General features: G+C 40.4%; 1 protein-coding gene across 3 annotated transcripts in view; it reads right to left on the reverse strand.

Moving 5' to 3' along the window:
• Positions 1-20,109, reverse strand: part of LOC115780183 (arf-GAP with coiled-coil, ANK repeat and PH domain-containing protein 3-like) — a 56,233-nt gene that overhangs the window by 13,825 nt on the left and 22,299 nt on the right. For all 3 annotated transcript variants that reach the window (XM_030729226.1, XM_030729229.1, XM_030729228.1), the window contains exons 2-10: positions 14,724-14,781; positions 9,349-9,468; positions 8,926-8,979; positions 4,454-4,512; positions 3,875-4,058; positions 3,650-3,694; positions 3,457-3,552; positions 3,240-3,314; positions 1,926-1,937 (exon numbers count right to left, since the gene is read on the reverse strand). In XM_030729226.1, coding sequence (XP_030585086.1) covers positions 1,926-1,937; positions 3,240-3,314; positions 3,457-3,552; positions 3,650-3,694; positions 3,875-4,058; positions 4,454-4,512; positions 8,926-8,979; positions 9,349-9,468; positions 14,724-14,781 — 703 coding nt within the window. The remainder of the gene's footprint in view (positions 1-1,925; positions 1,938-3,239; positions 3,315-3,456; positions 3,553-3,649; positions 3,695-3,874; positions 4,059-4,453; positions 4,513-8,925; positions 8,980-9,348; positions 9,469-14,723; positions 14,782-20,109) is intronic.

Raw genomic sequence — 20,109 nt, forward strand, 5'->3', positions numbered from 1 at the left:
GCACTGCAAGGAAACATGCATGTGATGGAAGTAACACAAACTGATAAAAGTGGAGGCGATTTATAGATAAAAGTCGTTTACAAAATGTTTAATATTAATCTTCACTGCCTGTCTTTTTTTTTGTCTCTTTTTGTTTGCCTTTCACTGATTTGAAAATGTTGTACAGTTAGAAGTGGTGACAATAGAGGAGGAGAGAGCTGAGGCACCAGTTCCCCGGGGAGCCACAATGACGTTCTGCACACAAAAAGAACTGTTGCAAAAGAAAAGAAAGAGGGGAGCATGTGATCAGTGGAGGAGGACAGGGTGAAACAGAGAGGAAGCCACCATGGCGATCAAAGGAAGGGTGAGGTAAGGAGACAGGCAAAAAAGAAGGCCAGACTGTGTAAAACAGTAATAAAAAAATTGGATTCTCACTCATCACTCCATTACCGGTTCATCTTTATCTGAATGTCACAAATATCAATTTCAGATAACCCCACACTAACATTTTCATCTATATTAAATTCTGACTTAACTACTTTCATCAGTCTGTCTTATTTTACCCTGAGTGCTGCATCTATATTTCACAACTTCTGGCGTCTCATAGTGCTGCTTCCCACACTACTACTACATTTGCATATAGAAGGAATAGCAGGGGGGGAAAAAAGATGTCAGCGTTCAGTGAAAAAAAAACTGGAATGGCTCATGGCAGTGTTTTCTCCTTAATCTCTTGATGCAACAAGCCTTTTTATGTCTTCATGTTACTTCAGGCTTTTTTTTTTTTTGCATTTTTTTTGATAAAAGCACTTCCAAAGAATGATGGTAGACATCTGATCTAAACATCTTTGATATTTTCTGTCTGTGACTGCCTCTCTCTGGCTGACCACATACCATCGTCAGTTGGTGTCTGGACCATTTTTTCCCCCCTCTCTCTGTCCTCTGCTCTTTGTAATCTTTTTCCATCGCTTGCCCTCACATTCAACTCCCGGCTGTGCATCTTAATGCCGTCTGTTGACTTTGACTGTAAGCTGGCAGTTGTAACCTTTGGTTCTCAAACCTGTCAGAATAAGGGTTGGTTCTCAAATGGCAAAACTGGCTCCAAACCAGCACTGGGCACCAGCACTGTGTTGGTGATAAACAGATGCTTGATTATCAGAGCAGGAACTACAGTAGAGGACAGTGTCAGAGAACTCAATGAGCTGTCCTCAGATCAGATCTGTGTGTTTAAACTATGACTGTCATGATTTATTTAACAACTGAAAATAATAATAGTAGATCTCTGGGTCATTGTGGTTACTTATTTCAACAGCATCCACTACTATAATAGCTGTTTAAGAGCAAGTCTGTGCTAGTAATTTGTAGAAGGGTCCATCGGTGCTGAAGAAACGTTGCTCACCCTATACTCAGAGAACAGCAAACTGATTTCTGCATCAGCCTAAGTGATTCCAACAAAACCACTCTCCATGCATAAACAGCTACTGCTACCACACACACAGGCACACAAACAATGATTGGTAGATAAGCACCTCCTGGTGCAAGAAAATATTCAGGTTCTCATGTAAAGTGAGATTACTTTCAAGATTAAAAAAAAAGAAGAAAAAATTTAAATATGCACTAAATTTGAACCAGTAATATTTAAAGATGTTTATATTTAAATTTCCAGATAACGCGACCTTGAACCTTGAATACAAACTTCAAGGATCATCTGAAAATCTACACCACTCAACACAAGAAACCTGATGCTAGAGCCAAACACGGCGGGTCAAAATACGGGCCAACAGTTGCAAAGCACAGATGTGCTTACTTTAACCCTCCGCCACTGCGATGCTCCGCACACCATTTCATTTTCTAAACCGCGAATAAAACTCGAACATTTGTATGGTCAACTGAATCCATCAAGCTACAGGTAAATGTAGTGGCTGAGGTAGATAGAAAAACAAACTCACCTGCATCAGAGTCTTGAGGAAGCGGTCAAGTGAGGACACAATGAAGTGAGAGCATGAGAGAGGGAGAAAGAAATGTATTATAGGAAGAATGAGGCTGCATCGATTTCACCAGAACTAACTAAATATGTGCAGCTGCAAGACATGTTCTATTCATGGTGAGTGTTCAGCACATCTCGATACACAAGCGGGCTGCATCTGAGGGCTGCTGAAAAACACACAGCTGTTCTTCATTTCATTAAAAGAACTTAATAATCATGGCACGTTAGACATGAAGTGTTTTGGTCTAAAACAATCAAAAAAATCCAAACCAAGTATTACAACTCAGTGCAGGTTTTACAGATTAAAAAGGACGCGTTGCCGAAAAGGTCATTATGCCATTCACAAAGCCGTTTGTCAAGTCTGGCAGGATGCCGCCGCTCGGCAAATTTAATCCATTGGAGGGAAGGGCTTCTGGCAGAAAAACAGACATATTTTTGGCATTTCTTCCAACAACAGATGGATGATTTTTTTATGCATCTGTGCATGAGTGTGCCTGCTGGGGGATGGGGATGGTTAAAGGGTTGTTTGTCTTTAAGCGGAGTGATTCGTGCACATTTGGAGGAACCACTTTCTTGCTCTTACTATAAGCCTGAATGCAAAAAATGCAGTAGGCTGTCTGTAAGTAGCTGTCAAACTTTATAGGAAGAAAACAGGATAGTCACAAAACAAACAAGGTAAAAATAGTTCACACCTTTGTTTTCCACATAAAGGCATCTGATGTCACTATTAGATCTTTTTCGTTTTGTTTTTTTTTAACCCTGCCAGACAAATACCAAATTTAATTCCAGTATTTTGTTGCCAACTTCTACTGAATTAGGAAGTACCTGTCATGCTGAGAGAGAGCTGAAAATATAAACAAACAAAAAAAATCCAGTTTATCAGCCTTTAAGGAAACATATCTAACATTCTTGTGTGCATAAAAGATATCTGAGATCAACAGATTACTGTCACAAGTTCTTCTATGCTATGACGGGAGAATCTGCACAGACCTGGCTGCAAAAAGAGAAGCCTGCTATAGTCGTGGAAAGGCCTTTAAAAGAAGAAAAATAGAGGGGAACCATCTGTGCTGTAAGTTTTGGCATGTCTAAACACATGTATGCAAGTGTAATACTGAATGCTGTAGAGTCTCCACATCACTGTATTTTGTATTCTGATCTGATTTGGGAGCATATGAGACGGGGAAAGTTGCCCTAGTTTTCCTTGGAAGAAGAGATCACAGGGATGAACTGTTATGGCAATGTGGGCTCAAAGATAAGAGCTGTGATGCTGTCTCACTCTCTGCTGGATGAGGGCATGTTTGTGCTCCAGCTCCCTCTTCTCCATGGCCGAGTCGATGACCAGCTGATCAAGCTGCACAGAACAGATGAGTGAGTGAACACTAAAATACAGTAAAATATGTTTTTAAAAATGAAAAGACACTTAAAATCAAGAAGGTATAGATTCTTTATCGAGTGATAATAGTAATGTTTTGGGTTTGTTTGGTTTGTCTTACCTGTGCAGCCAGTTTTTTCATATAGGGGTCAATCTCATCCAGGATGTTAAAGCCTTGTTGGAACAAAGTATACTGGGCTCGCATGAATGACAGCATCTGTACGAGACAAAGGAAAACAAAACGTGACACAAGTGATACAGTCAAAACATGCCAACTGTATTCAGGTGTTCATGTGAAGATACAAGTCACTCACTGCATCCAGGATTTCAAATTTCTTCTTGGCTTGAAGCACATTAATCTGTGAGAAACAAAGAGAAAAAGAAAACTCTAGATTTCAGGCTTTATGTTTAAGATGAGGAGAGAGCTAAGGGACCCAATCAAGAGCTGTGTGCATGGGTTCAACAGAAGTTGATCGACAGCGCCACCTATAGGAGGACACTGGTAATAGCAGCTAGTATTTGCGCTCCGTCTGTCTCACCTGCAGCACATAGTCCAGGGCCAGGTGCCGAAAAGCTTTGCGGCTGAGGATGAGGGCCTGCGTCGCCTCCTCCGCCTCGTGCACCTTGTTCCTCGGTGCCTGCGCGTTCTTGACCTGTGCCAGCTCCATGTCCTCACGCACTCGATCAAACTGCTTCTTGGTGTCCTTGAACTTCCTGATGTCCCTGGTGCAAGCAGCATGAGAGACGGAGAGCTTAGAATTCACTGCGTTTTTGCCAAATCGCATGGTGTGAGCAAAAAAATTTTTTTATTTCTGTTATTACTGGAAGCTTTCTGCATGTGGTCACAAAAAAAATGCAAGCTCAACAAAATAACTAGGGGACTAGATGGAAATTCTAAAATTTGAAGGTTATATAAGAAAACATCCATCATGCCATATGGCCTTCATATAGCTACTGGTTCAACATCTCGCTCAAGTGCACTTTAACACAAGTGGGGGAAGTGATTCCCCCCCTGGAGGAAATACTTGGTGCCCTGAAATCTGAATTTCCATCACTTCTTACCTATTCGAATATGCATTAGGTACTTTAAGCTACTCAAACTCTGATGAGATACTCACTCTTTAATGAAGGTGTGAAGCTGCTGTTTGATCGACCTCTGAGCCTGGTCAAACAAAATCTGCGGGCAGATAGAAGGAAGCAATATTATACGAGTCACAGTGCACAGCAGATAAAGAGCAAATAATGAATTTGGTGACTAGATTAAATCTACAAATCTGTAGTTCCCCAATCTCGGCACAAGATGGCAGTATGAGCCCTTTCATGTTATTCCTTTAGCCACTTAAACCACAGGCAGAGAGGAGCTGAACTGGAGACAGATGAGAAAACCCACACGTGAACACACTCTGCTACTGCCTCCACAGAATTTTAGGTATATTTGATTCCACATTTTACTTCCTGTTAACGATGGGATTTCCTCTCCTCTTCCTCTCCCTCTCCTGACAGCTCTCCTCCTCTTACGCTTTCCTCCGCTTCTTATGCATTGTGAGCAACTCTTCTCTCCATGTAGGAAATGATCTTGTTTCCATTTTTATATTTCTGCCATATAATGCACCCAAAGTGACTGCTGTTGATATTATACTATAAATATATTAAGGAAAAGCATGTGACTTTTTGATTTCTCTATGTGCAACACACGTGCACCCACATCACGTAGACGCAAAGAAAAGGACTTAAAGTAATTGTGACTGCTTTATAATCATACGCATGCGGACAGTATATACGACAATTACTTGGATTAAACTTTCTATAGCAATCCCTCATTTTCAAGCATACACATTGCGGATTACGGGCTTAGTGTATGTGTAAGCCTCCGACCACATGACATCCCTGCAGGGCCTGATAATATGCGATGGATCAGACTCTCAGATATGTTGCTCAAGGTGGCTTGTCGTATGTTTTTACAAATGTAGAACACACAAATCACAATTGCAGGAATTTCAAGTGGAAAAAATCAAGCTTAAGAATGATTTACTCCTTTAAAAGCATCTGTAAACTTTCCACAGAGCATGTCTTTGGACGCTGGGTAATTTTCACCCACGTGATTGTAGTCGTGATTTTTATTGTGTACTGCTATCTGAGTTGCATACAGAATTCATATGGTCAAAAAAATATTTTTAGCTGGTCATTTTTTCCCCCTCTCAAACATTTTTTTTGTTTGTTTGTTTATCTCTCCCACAGTTGTCAGTGATGCAGGGAAACTGTGGCTTCACTGGACAAAGCTCACATGTCCCAGGAATGTGTGAAGTAAAGAACAAGTTGCTATTTCCATTTTTACATTCTTTTTAGACATTTTTTGTTAATGATTCATTTTATGAGACATTGTTTAGGGGGAAATCAAAGAAAAGTACTTCAATTTGCCATGTATTGTTCTACTTTAATATATTTTATGGGATGTATATTATATCAGGTAAAATATACCTAATTTAGTGTTACAAAACTGCACATTAGTATTCTAGAGTTAAACTCAGCCTAACTAACCAAACTGGAATGACTCTATTAGTCTGTAGTTCCCATTTTCACATATTTCTCACATGCATTCATCATTAGCATTGGGGCGGCTGTGGCTCAGTGGAAGAGTGGCTCATTTACCAGTCAGAAGTTCAATTGTGTCAAAGGATCCCTGGGCAAGAATCCCAAGTTGCCCCTGATTGATCCATCAGAGTGTTTGTGAGATAAAAGTGCTTAGTTATAGGTAAAAAAAAGCACAGTATGAATGTGTGTGTGTGATGAGACTTGTAGTAGAAAGTGCTTTGAGTGCTCAAACTAGTAGTAGAATAAAGGCGCTATATAACCAAGTCCATTTACCATTAAGAAAGTTACTTTCAGCTGCTCCTTTATTCACAAGGTGTAGCCACAGCAGGTAGTGCCACATGTTTGATGTGGGAAATCTTTACACCAGATGCCCTTCCTGACGCAACCCCAAAGGGGATTTATGTCTCCTCTCTGGACTGAACCGTGGATTGTTTGGTGCCACTACCATGCATTATCATTAAAATGCTGAAAATGGAAAACTACCTGACATGATCGTGAACAGTTTGTGACTTGGGTTGAGCAAAATAGGTAGGTTTAGGTATGACGCTTTCCAAGACAGGGAGTAACTTATCTGCAGCTTCCTGTATAAGAAATGAAACCTGAAACAATCTTGGTACATTACCACCATCAGATACATACTAATCCAACTGTTCCACCCAGGCCTGCTCTTGATTATAGTGCCCTGGGCGTGACCCAGCCCAACCTACATTATGTCAGCACTCCACCTCCTCGTGCACTAGTCCTGAAATTCAAAGATATTATGTGTCATGTCGGGCTGTGTGGCTGGAGGGGTTAGACCCAAAATGCAGGACTCAGCAGAGGGTGAACTTAAGGTGGTTTATTTGGAAGATGGAACAAAAGACAAAAACGAACCTACACTGGGACGGGAGCTAGACAAAAACTGAGGAGGAACAGTGAGACACACAGAATAGGGAGCGATGACGACACGACAAAGAATAGATGAAAACTGAGGGCTTAAATACACAATAGGTAATCAGGGCAAGAGGAAACAGCAGTGCACAGCAGGTGAAGCAAATGAAACTAATATCACAGAGGAAGCAAAACTAAACACAAAGCACAGGAAAAAGAAGACTGGCAAAATAAAACAGGTACACGCAGACTACATACGGGGGACTGGCACACAGACACGGGACAGAGACGCAGACTAGTCACAACACTAGGAATAAAACTCAACATGAAAACACAGGAGGTCAGGGCTAAGACAAAATGACAAAACAGACAAGACCATGGAAGCAGGGGAGACAGGGACAAAGGGAACAAGAGTATCAAAACAAACTGGGAAATAACAAAACTCAGGGAAAATAAAACTAAACACGAAACGCTGGGCAGACGGCCCAGGACCATGACACTATGTGTCTGCTAGAGTGTCTGTGTCTCCTGTACCCATCTGGGATGGAGAGTCAAAGCTTCTGTTTGCTTGTGGCCGCTAAGCAAACAAGAACAAGAGACCAGTTTCTCTTTTTAATGCCCTCATTTACGCTTGACAGCTGAAAAGTTGTAGGAACAGGAAATGATGGTTGGTCAAATAAAAAAAAAACTATGGATGCTTTTTATTACGCTAGTGTGTCTCCTTCCTTATCTTCCTCATATCATCCTCTTCCCCATGATGGATGTGTCAGAGACATATGCAGACAAATGTCCCCTTCTTTGCTCCTTGATTCTTCTCTCACATTTAGGGGGGTTGAAGTCCCTCCCTGAGGGTCAGGGCAGAGCAAACTTTTGGACCATGTTAGCAGTCAGGATTCAAGGAAGTGTAAGTCATCACAAAGAAAAGCATCCTTTATTTTTTCCTCCCCTTGTCTATTCATAAGCAAATAATCTTTTTAAGAAGGGTGAATACAGGGAAAGCAAGACAATAGGGTGCGCAGAGGATGTATTAAGAGGGTGTGAAAGGGCAGAGGAAAAGAAACAGCATTCTTAAAATTGGTGCGCTATGTGACATAAGCAGGAACTGGAAACATTAAACAGCATGTAATGGATAAAAAAAGACAGTACACTGCCTCTATAGAAAAAGAGAAAGGAAATTATTGGTCTGATGTGGATAATGGATGTGATGTAATAAGCAGTGGTTTGATTTGATTGGACTTTATAAAGGTCAAGGCTACAGAGACCTGAAGTTGGAGAAGAAGAGGGTTTATCTAAGGATAAGGATAACCCTCACCGTGGAATAATAGCAGGAAAATATGTGTATTTTTTTCTTATAAATTTTCAGATTCTTAACTGTTGTGTCTTTTTGTTACTTCCTTTCTCATCTTGTATTTATTTTCTTCCCTCACTTTTTTTTTTTCCAGTGTCATTACTGACCTCTTTATGTTCCTGATTTTGTCATGCATGGATCCATCATGCATAAACAGGAATTTGTGAACAACTCAAAACACAACACACTATCTCATATTGTCATGTCATGGTTGTAATTCAACCAAGTAAATACTTTAAAATGTTGTAATTTCTCTTTCCGCTGTGGGCTTTCCAAACCCGTATCAGCATCTCAGTGTGAGAAAGCTTTCATAAAGTGAGAAATTACTCATGAGGAGTCATGAGGAGAAATCACTCTGGAGTCATGTGGGGAAAACCTGTGTTTGTGTGTGTGTGGTTTTGTATGTGTGTGTGCCCTGTGTGAATGAAAGTTTATGCATTAAGCTGCAATACACATCTGGTCCAGCATGTGGTTTGAATCAGACACACACGATCACTGGCCAGTGTGGACAGATTCACCGTCACTGAGTGATGTCACAGTTGAATTGTGTGTGTGTGTGTGTGTGTGTGTGTGTGTGTGTGTGTGTGCGTGTGCAAGTGTTGTACAAGACTGGGCCCAGGAGGACTGCATGCCTGAAAGCTGTTAATATGCCAGGAAGACCTGGGCGTTTCCAAACTGCACAGTACCTTGACCTCTCGCCTGTGGCTAAAGCATACTGTGTGTGTGTGTGTGTGTGTGTGTGTGTGTGTGTGTGTGTGTGTGTGTGTGTGTGTGTCTCACCGTGTGGTAGTTGACCATCTCCTGCAGGCTTTCTCCACACTTTTCAAGGCATTCCTGGGTTAATGAGTGCACAGTGTTAGGCTCAGGTTTCCACGTGAACATAAGCATCATTTTGACATAATAAGATTTTCTGAACTTATCTATATTTAAACACACATACTGACAGGAAAGAGAATCCGAATGATTTTCTAAAACAACTACAAAGTCAGTTTGAGGTCTTTGTGCTTGCAGCCATGCAAACTCTCACTGTAAACATCTCCTGCTCACATCGTGTCACATCTTCAGCGCTCACAACAACTGGACGACTCCATGTAGGAATGTCCGAGTAAAAGACAAAGGGAGGTCACTTGCAGAGAAGTTGACACTCAAACATTCCTCAGAGGATTTGAGCTCAGTGTTGAGGACATCTTTGCTCCTACTCACCGATATCATCTCCTCTTTCTTGCACTGCTGGGACAGGTCTTTGATGCCGTTAACAAAGAGTTTGTTGGCGCTGACATAGGCCCTGCCGGCCTCAATCATCCCGCTGCACAGCTTCACCAACTAATGGGAGGAGTAAAAACATCACTTTAATGTCCAAACAAGAACACAGTCTATTTGAAGACTCACATGTTTTACACAATGAGATGCGAGGATGTTAATAGGCAAAGTGCTGATGTAAATCCAACAAAGATTAAAAGAATTTCTGCTCACATGCTGAATGTGAGAGGACACTCAAATTTGGAATAATCCTCATTTTGGTATCAAGGCCAGCGCAGGCCTTAGTGAAGCTGTTGTTTCGGGAATGAGTACTTATTAAGAAAGTGACTAAATGAGCAAATGAAAAGATGCAAATGAAGGAGCTGATCAAAGGCAGCTGACTATATTGCACAGCTATGATTAAAGCTGCAAACCAAATCCCACAGACCAACTTAGTCACAACTTGGTACATAATATATCATGAAGATTTCAAACACTTGGTAATTAGCTGTTTGTTGTGCAACACTACTGACAGATGCAAGGTTGTGTAACTACAATATTTGCCAAAAGTAGAGTGCATGCTCTTGTAAAACGCACTTTTTTTTCACTAAAGGATTATTTGATGACACTACACGGTTTGTGAAGAGGGTGTTAGGCCTGAGGTGCCTCAGGGACGAGCCAAAGTTGATGCAAAAATTACTAATGTTCATTTATGGATGAATAATTTTTTAATATGCTTTACAACATAGAATACGGGAAGATTTTTATTTACTCCTTAAAAAAAAGAAACAAGCAGTAAGCAGTCTGTTTAAACCTCTGGGAAATCTGTGAAATATGAGTTATCACAAAAACACACCTGCACCTGCTGCAATGCCTAATAAAGGTAGACTGAAGAAGTAAATGATCTTTGGGGGAAAAAAAAATTAAAATGCTACATATATGAACCCCAGGACACCACGAATGTCTGTACAAACTTGGACTTGTACCAGTGCTGGACCATTCAACCAACATGCCGATGCCAGTAACCTCAGGGCCACGGCACTACCACTGATAAAGTCTAAATGGAGATTACTGCTGATATAACCACAATAAGTCGAAGCTATGTATTAAAAAGATTTGGGAGTCAATACGGAGTGTACATTTCACACAGAGAAATTAATCAATGAAATCAAATAATATAATTTACTGCATAGTATACTATATAGCCAGAGCTATATGATGGCTGAATTGAAATGATTAACATAAATGTATATTACCAGGTGCAGGCAATGACAGTATGTACGCCTTTAAATGCCACATCACAACTGTTTCTGCAATTGCTTTCCCACTTCACGAGTAACATGATAAGCTGCAGAAAGTTACACTGTCATTACCAAGGCACTTACGCAGAAGCAGAAAATATGTGTTTGTGTGCATGTGTGTTGGCAAGGGTGGGGTTGGGGGGGGTGCACAAGAGCGTCTAGTAAACCTTTAATTATCACATTTGGTGCAAGGGTTCCCAAGGTTGTCTGTATGTGATTTTTGCCGAGTGGCTGACGGTAACGCCTGCAGCTGCGTGAACATTGCTAAAATGGGCTGCTGAGATCAAAAGCATCAATTGCCAAATGTTCACACTTACCATGTTTTTTTTTTAAGATGTATGATGCAGTCCAAATTTTAACTGCGCTGTCAGGAATCCATAGAAGATTCAATGAAGCATGACGCTCCCAAGCTGGGCTGACAACATATATGTCAACAAATTGGTTGATGGAGGCAAAGTGATCTCATCGAGTGCAGCCCTAAGCCCCCAGAGTGTGAGGATGGCCATTAGAGGCACAGTCTGTGTGTCTCGATATAATAAATGAGTTGGAAAGACTGCAGGCGTCCACCTGAAGCCAAAATGCCACATCTGGTACCACACAACAGACCTTTCTGTGTTAGCTGACCAAAACAATTACGGCGTAATTACAGAGTCTCTGATGGGCAATGAGGTGCAGAATGGACATTTTACAATTTTGTCTAATTAAAAATGCTCTTTAGTACTGATAGTGTTATATTAATTGTTGGGTCACAACAAGCAAAATAAATATACTCCAAAAATGATTCATTTGAGTACTCCAGTTAGCCAGTGGACAGCACTAAACATTTGCAGACAGTGAACGAGTGGTTCAGCTTTCATCAATCATGTTGATGTACTCCTCTAAGAGGTTCTTTGCTGTCACCACAGGCAGCTTCGGGGTAGGTGGAGGACTCTTGCTGAACAGAACAAACCTCCCTGGTGGAAACCTCTAACCTCTGAGCCTTTTCATTTTTCAGTGGAGCTGAATTGGAGCTCCAAGTTCAACAGAAGGTCCTGCCTTACCTGTTGGTGGCAGGAATCATCTGTAGATGTTCATATGTGCAAAATGTGAGGGGCTCTAATCATATGACTCCTTAATGATGGACTTCAATATTAAGTAAATGCCCAAACCATCTAAATAACTACTTCTTTATTTAAACAAACCTAGCAGTTCACATTGAGGGTTGTTAATCCACATTTCATTTTGTCTACAGGCTGAACAAGATCAGCAGTCTGACATTAGAAGAACTGTCTCAGACTCACCTTCAGAGGGACGAAGCCACGGTAATGTTATTTCCACCTCTAAATTTTCTTTTACTTCTACCCTTATTAGTTTATATGAATAAGCATATCCAGAGGTGGGAAGTAATGAAGTACAAATACTTCGTTACTGTACTTAAGTACATTTTTCAGGTATCTGTACTTTACTTGAGTATTTATTGTTCTGAGTACTTTTTACTTTTACTCCCTACATTTTTACACAAGTATCTGTACTTTCTACTTCTTACATTTTCAAACAGACTCGTTACTTTAGGTTTAACACGTCTGAGAAAAGTCTGCATTTCCGTCAAACATCAAACGATCTAAATGGAGGAATAATAACATAAAAGAGACAATCGTACTGGCGTATCCTCCATCACCGGACTTATCTCGTACAAAGGGATTAAATACACAAACCCATTTAATTAATGTCTCATTTATAGCGCTATAATCGGGCCGGACCGAGTCCGTAAGTTGCATAAACAGCTTAGCTAGCGCTACTGAAGAGGAGCGAGCATAAAGGCAGTAACGTGTGGCAGGTAAATGCAACCTTTCTAAATGCTCAACAAATATCTGCAAACACACAAAGTGTGTGCAGTTTGTCACACAGTGTGTCTGCTAGCTAAAAGAAGAGCTGCTGTATTTCAGGGAGAGCAAAGAGAGAGAAGTTCACTCAGAGATGGAGAAAGAGGACAGGAGAGGAAGAAGAGAGGTTAGAATTAAAGGTAAGGACTGGAAAATAAACTGAAGTATGCTGACTTTGTGTTATTCAAAGATTGTATGAAAATACTGCAGTTTAGTACCTAATACCTTTTATATTATTACAATAATATACAATATGATGAGGTTCAGTTAGCTTACAGAAAAATAGCAGGTAGAAACGTCCTCCAATAAGCTACTTTTACTTTCTTACTTTGAGTACATTTCAGAGCCTGTACTTTTTTACTTTTACTTAAGTAAAGAAATTGAACCAGTACTTCAACTTTTACCAAAGTATTTTTTAACACAAGTACTTGTACTTCTACTTAAGTATAGAATGTCAGTACTTTTGCCACCTCTGAGCATATCTCAGCTCACTTCCTCAAGACAGATGTTTGAGACAGTCCATAAAGAGCTATCTCTGTAACTAATAGGGTTTTCATGCAGCTATGAAATTTATTCCAGTCATTCCATTTGCCTTTAACCGTCCACTAATACCACAGACCATAGAGCCTGATCAAAGTGCAGCTGATGTGAATACCTACATTTAAGGAATGAAGCTCCAGTTTGGCATTAACAACAGTATCTGTGTTGATTTTAATGCCTGCGAAGGTTTGGAGCTCTGCAGTTACTGAATCAGCAGAGAGTTGGCAACATTTATGCCCTACGTGCCTCAGCACTCAGTGACCCCGCTCTGTAACTTTACACAGCCTGACACTTTGTGGCTGAGTTACTGTGGTTCCTAAACTCTTCCACTTTGCAATAATACCAATTACAGAATATCAAGGAGGGAATAAATTTCACAAAGTGACTTGTTCCAATGATGGCATCCTATTACAATACCACACTCAAATTCAGTGAGCTCTTTAGAACGACCCATTCATTCACATGGCTAGGTGTTTGATTTTATTCACCTGTGGCAATGGGACTGAAAACACCTGAATTCAGAGGTTAAGAGGTATGGCCCAATACTTTTGTCCAAATAGTGTTTGTTTGTTTGATGGGATAATTTTGGCAAAACTAATATAGCTGCTGGACTGATAGTACTATGAAATGTTACATGAACTGTAACATATGTATTAAATAAATATGTCTCCTAGTTTTGGTCATTGTGGCAACTTTAAAATGAACTCCTGAGAAAATAATCTGGGCAAAATGCACTTCAGAGCAGATAAAACCTTAAAAATGTCCATTCATCCAATTTCTTCTGTTTATCCAATTCAAGGTCACAGAGGGGCTAGAGCCTATCCCAGCTATCATAGGGCAAGAGGACAGGTCGCCATCTATTGCAGGGCTAACACAGAGAGCCAGACAACCATTCACATTCACACCTACAGCCAATTTAGAATTGCTAATTAACCTAATCCATGCATGTCTTTGGACTGTGGAAGAAAGCTGGAAAAGAAATCCATGCAAACATGCAAACCCCACACAGAAAGGCACCAGCCAGGTGAAAGATTCAAACCCAGGACCTTCTTGCTGTGCGCCAACAGCCATGAATGAAATGGAATAAAGGAAACAGTTTTATTCTATATCTCTGGAATACCTACAATTAATAATAAGTTGCTGTTGTATTAAAAATGAAAATGAAAATATAGCACACATTAAGGTAACAAACTGCACTACGTGAACCTTGTATACCACTAGTAGCTTTGCTGGCATTAATTGGTATTTTCTCACTGTAAATGGGCGATCTCATATTCAGTGCATGAACCTACGACATTTAATTAAGTGCCTGCAGTGTTTTCATGATTTAAATAACTTTGACATTTAAATAACGGCGTGTGAGAACAACAGACGGATAGAAAAAAGGAGCAGAGGAATAAAATCACAGCGACAGTGTAGAGAGTAAAGGAAGTAGCACTCAGAAAACCTCGACATCTGCTGGTATTTAGAATTCAAACAAAGTCAATGAAATTCACAAATGTCCTGTTTCAAGTGTTATAAACAAAGAAAACTTGAAAGAAGTGTATGCATGATTTTTTTTTTCACTTTATCAGCTGATTTTATCTTTTAATGAGAAGTACAGTCCACAGAACCAACATATTAGAAGGATTCATACCTTGTCGAGCTTTGCTTCAATTTCTCCCACATCTGTCTCCACATCATCAATTCCAGCCCTGCAGAGAGAACACAAAGCCAGACGGTTACTCAGAGCTGCTTTTCAGTAATGCCATTTCTGAGAAAAAGAACCATGGCTTAACCTAAAAACAAATACTGCGGCCGCAATCAGACAATTTAAACTCTTGTTTTAGAGAGATTCTTGGATTAGCGGTAAGCCACAATATCAGAGTGAATAATAGTAATATGGAAAAAAAAATATCAGTGAAAAGTTTAAACTGGCTGTGACTCTAAAAGAAAAGCAGAACAGAAGAAGGTGAGATGTGAAGGCATGGCCTAAAGAAGATAAAAAGGGACCAAAATGACAGTGTACAGCTAGCATGTACACGTACATATATAGAATAACACTGTAGAATATCTGTATTTTATTCCACTGCAAATTAAGCTGCAATCAGTCACCATACATCACAGTCTCATACACTCAGACATTAACCCTGATGATCAGATTGACAAAGGCATAACTCTGGAAGATTAGGGGCCACTGCTGAGCTGTAAAATCAATGAAATCAATATAAAATCATGATACAGAGACATACAGGCCTTATATTCAGTACCAGCATTTTAGCCTCACATTAATTAATACTTTTAATCTCATTTTCTTGTCTTCACTTTTCAAAGATCAGCTGGAGTGTCTGATCAGCCCGATACAACCAGAAACCAGCGTCACACCCGTCACGTGCTGGAGCATTTCAACCGTAAATCATGGGAGACAATGATCTCATCATACAATCTCAGCCCCACCCGCTTCTTCAAGCCTTTTACACCCCGCAGCTGGTTTTACACGTCACAGCACAGAAGAGCAAGAAAAGCACCAACATCTGCCCAGCTAGTTAATGTGATTAAGGATGCAAGTTTGCTTGTGTCTGTTGTAGAAGGGATGAACTCACTGGGAGGGGTAGCACAACTCAGTTTAGTCAGTTAGCAGCTGACAATTGCAACAATGCCATGAGCTGCTCATTCTTGACTTGCAGCTGTCTTGCACTTGCGCCTTTCTCTTTCTCTTTCTCTCACCCATGCCACATTCTGTTTATACAGACTGAATTTTTCCCTGTCACAACATGACACTGACATAGCAAACGTGCATGTGTGTGGTCTGCAAGATGGCAGGTATTTATTGTTTCAAAGAGACTGAGATGGGGGGAATAAAAAGAGGTGCTGAAAGCACAGACCTTGCGTTAAGCAGTCTTTGTAATTTGTTGCATGTGCATAATGCTGCCGCAAAATGTTTTTGCTGGATGAAGCTAGAAATACAACATTTCACTGCACATACTTCCAGGCTGTGTGTCTGTCCAACAGCATCATGTTCTCAATTAAGTCACGCTGTACCAGACATCAACAATGTCAAGCAGCTGTTCAATCTAGAGGATAAGCTCATTAAAAGGGTATGGTGTCTCAGGCAGCACGCTGCCTAATAAACACTGACTGACATTTGATGACAAGGGTGACACAGATGACATATAATACAGCAGCAGCAGTCGATAGGCTATTGATCAAAGTTTTCATGTTCAGCACAACGTGATTGTGGCAGCTCCTTGTGCTTTGTGTTGCAGAAGTTTTTTTCCAGCATGCATGTTTTCTATATCGATATGCATTCTTGTAAGTTTATAACGAGGGAAGCTTTGAAAATCGACTCACTAAGGAGGTTACCTCTGTTAAAAAAAACATCACTACCAAACCAGTTATATGTGTGTGTGAGAGACAGACTGCAAGCATGTGTGTGTGTGTCAATATAGAGTATGCTTGTCCTTATTTACCCCTTCACCACCTGGGGTTATAGTGAAATCAAGTAAAACTAACTTCCTTGAAGTAATGGGTAATGATGCAAAACCAGATACCTGCATGCCAATATGAGGACACTGATGAAATGTAATATATAATAAAATACATATATATGTGTTTCCAACGTGTGTGTGTTCAGTGAGCGAATGTACAATGAAGAAACACTCCAAAGCAGCTCCACCGATGACGCAGGCCAGTCAGAAGGGGGATGGGCTCGTATGCGCTGCTAGTGGTAGGACAATGTACATGGGCTGACATCACCAGTGGGGGGGGGGGGGGGGGGGGACCTCACGTGCACTAGTACCATGCACACACCCATCAGCCCCAAATACTATCCTTACTAGTGTGCTGAGTCTATTCTTGTCCCCCATGCTGTTGGTGTACTGTAGCATGCAACCTGCATGCAACATCGTCTCGCATCTTTTCACATGAGAGCCAAATGAGTTCTCACACACACACACACACACACACACACACACACACACACACACACACACACACACACACACACACACACACAGAGCAACCCCCCCCCCCCCCATGTCTTCCAGACTCAGTGTGTCACACAGCATCACATTCACATCAGGATCACTTCAAGAACCCGAAGGACAGAAGTAGAGGAATCAAACTGCTGACAGTGGGCAAACCCAGACCCGGTGGCTAAAATACCCACATGCAGCTTGATGTCATACTCACTGGAATGAAATGACATGTGCTACACATTATGTGTCATGAGTAGAACAAACATGCATCTAAGAACGTCTAACCTGTTAAAATGGACTTCTTACAGTCTTTTTTCCCAACCAAAAATGCAGGAGCTCATAAAGTTTAAAAGGTCAATGATGAAAAGTGTGTGTGTGCTCATGTAAGCCCTGGATAAGTCTTCATTTAGGGTCAATCTGTCAATCTGTACTCCTGTCTTATTTGAGCCACTGACCTACAAACCTCTATCCAAAAAGGTTGGGACCTGTGTAAAATATCAATAAAAACAGCAAGTTACAAATCACCTGAAGCCTTTATTTATTAGAAAACAGCACGAAGGCAACATTGTTTCAAATGGTGAAACCAAGCAATCTCATTTTGAATTTGATGCTTTACACAGAGTACTAACTTTACTGGTAACAGGGATGTAAGTACACACATAACGTGCATTTTTCTCACTGAATACGAGCATGCCGTTCTTATAAAGCTCTGTATCCTCAACAGTTTGTTGTAGCACCTGTTTTTATTATTTACCAGATGACTCATCAATCCAGGCCACTGCGGGGAATGAATGGCATAATCCTGTTTTCACTACATACTCACTATTTTATGTGGAGAGTACACTGCCACCCCTCACTCACACATACAGAGAAGTGTAAATCACCAAAGCAATGAGGTGATTACACACCCGCACACACACACACACACAGACACACACACACACACACAGACATGTGGACACAAAGAGATAAAAACAGAAGACACACATTGACCCAGAAACCCATTAACTAAAGGGTTTCATCAGAAAGCACAAATTAGGTATAAAACCTGCAATCTGCCAAATTTACTTCCATTCACACAAGTAGGCACCTACATTTCTGCCAACAATGAGGATGAATACATTATGGAGCTTTCACTGCTGTGTGAAACAACTGCTTACTGACAACTGAAACAACAACCTAAAAGAGCAATTTCATAATGCACAAAAAAAACACACACACACACACACACACACACACACACACACACACACACACACACACACACACACACACACACACACACACACACACACACACACACACACAAAGAAATAGAATTACTGCCTTGTGGCTGCATTTATGATATATTTATATCTATGTGAAAATGACTTAACTTGAATTTGAAAGCTTGGATGTTTTTGTCCAGATTTATGTCTAGTGCATTAATATGTATGTATTTTAACATGTAGGGTCCCTGAGAGAAATAAAAGGCTCTATTTGGCTTTATTTGTAAACACAGGCAGCTCTGATTGAATACAATGCTTCATTAGACAATGCTTCAAATATAGATGATGCTGCAAGGAAGCTTGAAATTCTAAGCCATGGATGCTTCGCATATCTCTAACTAACACAGTTTTGAGGTGTGCAATCAAGATTCTCCATTTTACTGTCTGATCAAATTTCAAATATGGTCGCAGTTATGGCGTTGAATTATGGCCAGAAAAGCTGTCTGAAGAGGACCATTTGGATATAAAACGCCATCAATTTCTATGTTTTATGCCCTTTGAAGTTCTGTCATAATTAGCAGATAAATAAAGTCACAATGACCTCTGACCTTTGATGACCAAACTCAAATCAATTTATCATTGAGCCCAAGTGGACGCTTGTGCCACATATTTTCCTGAGGTGTTCCTGAGACATTGTGGGCTGAAGGATATACCTGACAGCTGAGTAGAAGAAGAAGAAGAAGAAGAAGAAACAGCCTTTATTGTCCCACAGAGGGGAAATTTGGGTGTAACAGCAGCCGCAGTTATTATAAATATAAATAAAGATATAATAATTTACACTATTAAGAAAAGAATATATATAAAATCAACAAACAAGATTAACCTTAATACTACTAATAATAACACTATATACAATGTACATGATGTGCCTGTGTGTTGAACCTTAACAGGCCGGACTATTTACAGTATATTATATATTATCCTACATTGTGTAGGTTATTGTGATTTTTGTTGGGAGCAGTGATGGTTATAAAGTCTTACAGCTGCTGGGAGGAAGGATCTGCGGTAGCGAGGAGGACACAAAGAATAAGTAATAAATGAACACCAGTCAGCAAAACACCACAAATATATATATATCTTATACACAAATGTTCTTAATTGACATAGAATAGACATGGTACATTTACAAATACATTCAAATTTGTCAGCTGTCAAAGATTTTGACATAGAGCACTATTTATATTGTGGTAACAACTATACTAGACCAAAAAAAGTTTCACCTCATCTTTACACACCTTTACTTACACCGTTATCTTGGCTTTCTGTGGAACGCAGATTTTCTCTCTTGCACGTTTCTTTCTGTATTTTGAATAATAATGTCAATGGTAGGTGTTTGGAGAACGCCTGACTTCCTGCAGCATACATTACTGTTATTAAGCTGTTATTAAGATGCACACACAGACGTAGGCTGCACATTCTCAGTTATATTGAATGCATGTCTTCCTTCAGCCACATGCACACGCCAAAATACCCCTTCCCAGAATTCCAAGTAGCGATCACCATGGCAACCACTCACTGACCCACATTACCATGGCAACAGGCATCAGCATTACTCCATTACGCTCCCCTTTCTTTTTTTACTGACCAATTTCCTCTTTGTCTGATGTGTCTGTCCCTGTGCGGCCCCCCTAACCCCCATCACTCCTTTCCTTTCAGATTCTTCATTTTCTAAAAGGCACATTATTCATTGATGTGTGCTCTTACACCGGCTCCTCTCCCGCTGATGAAAGATATCAACCCGCTGATACAATCTTTGTCATTGACGAGGCAGTGCATTACAGTGGTGAGCTGGTGGCTG

The sequence above is a fragment of the Archocentrus centrarchus genome, chromosome 5 (assembly GCF_007364275.1).
Source record: "Archocentrus centrarchus isolate MPI-CPG fArcCen1 chromosome 5, fArcCen1, whole genome shotgun sequence".
Taxonomy (NCBI): domain Eukaryota; kingdom Metazoa; phylum Chordata; class Actinopteri; order Cichliformes; family Cichlidae; genus Archocentrus; species Archocentrus centrarchus.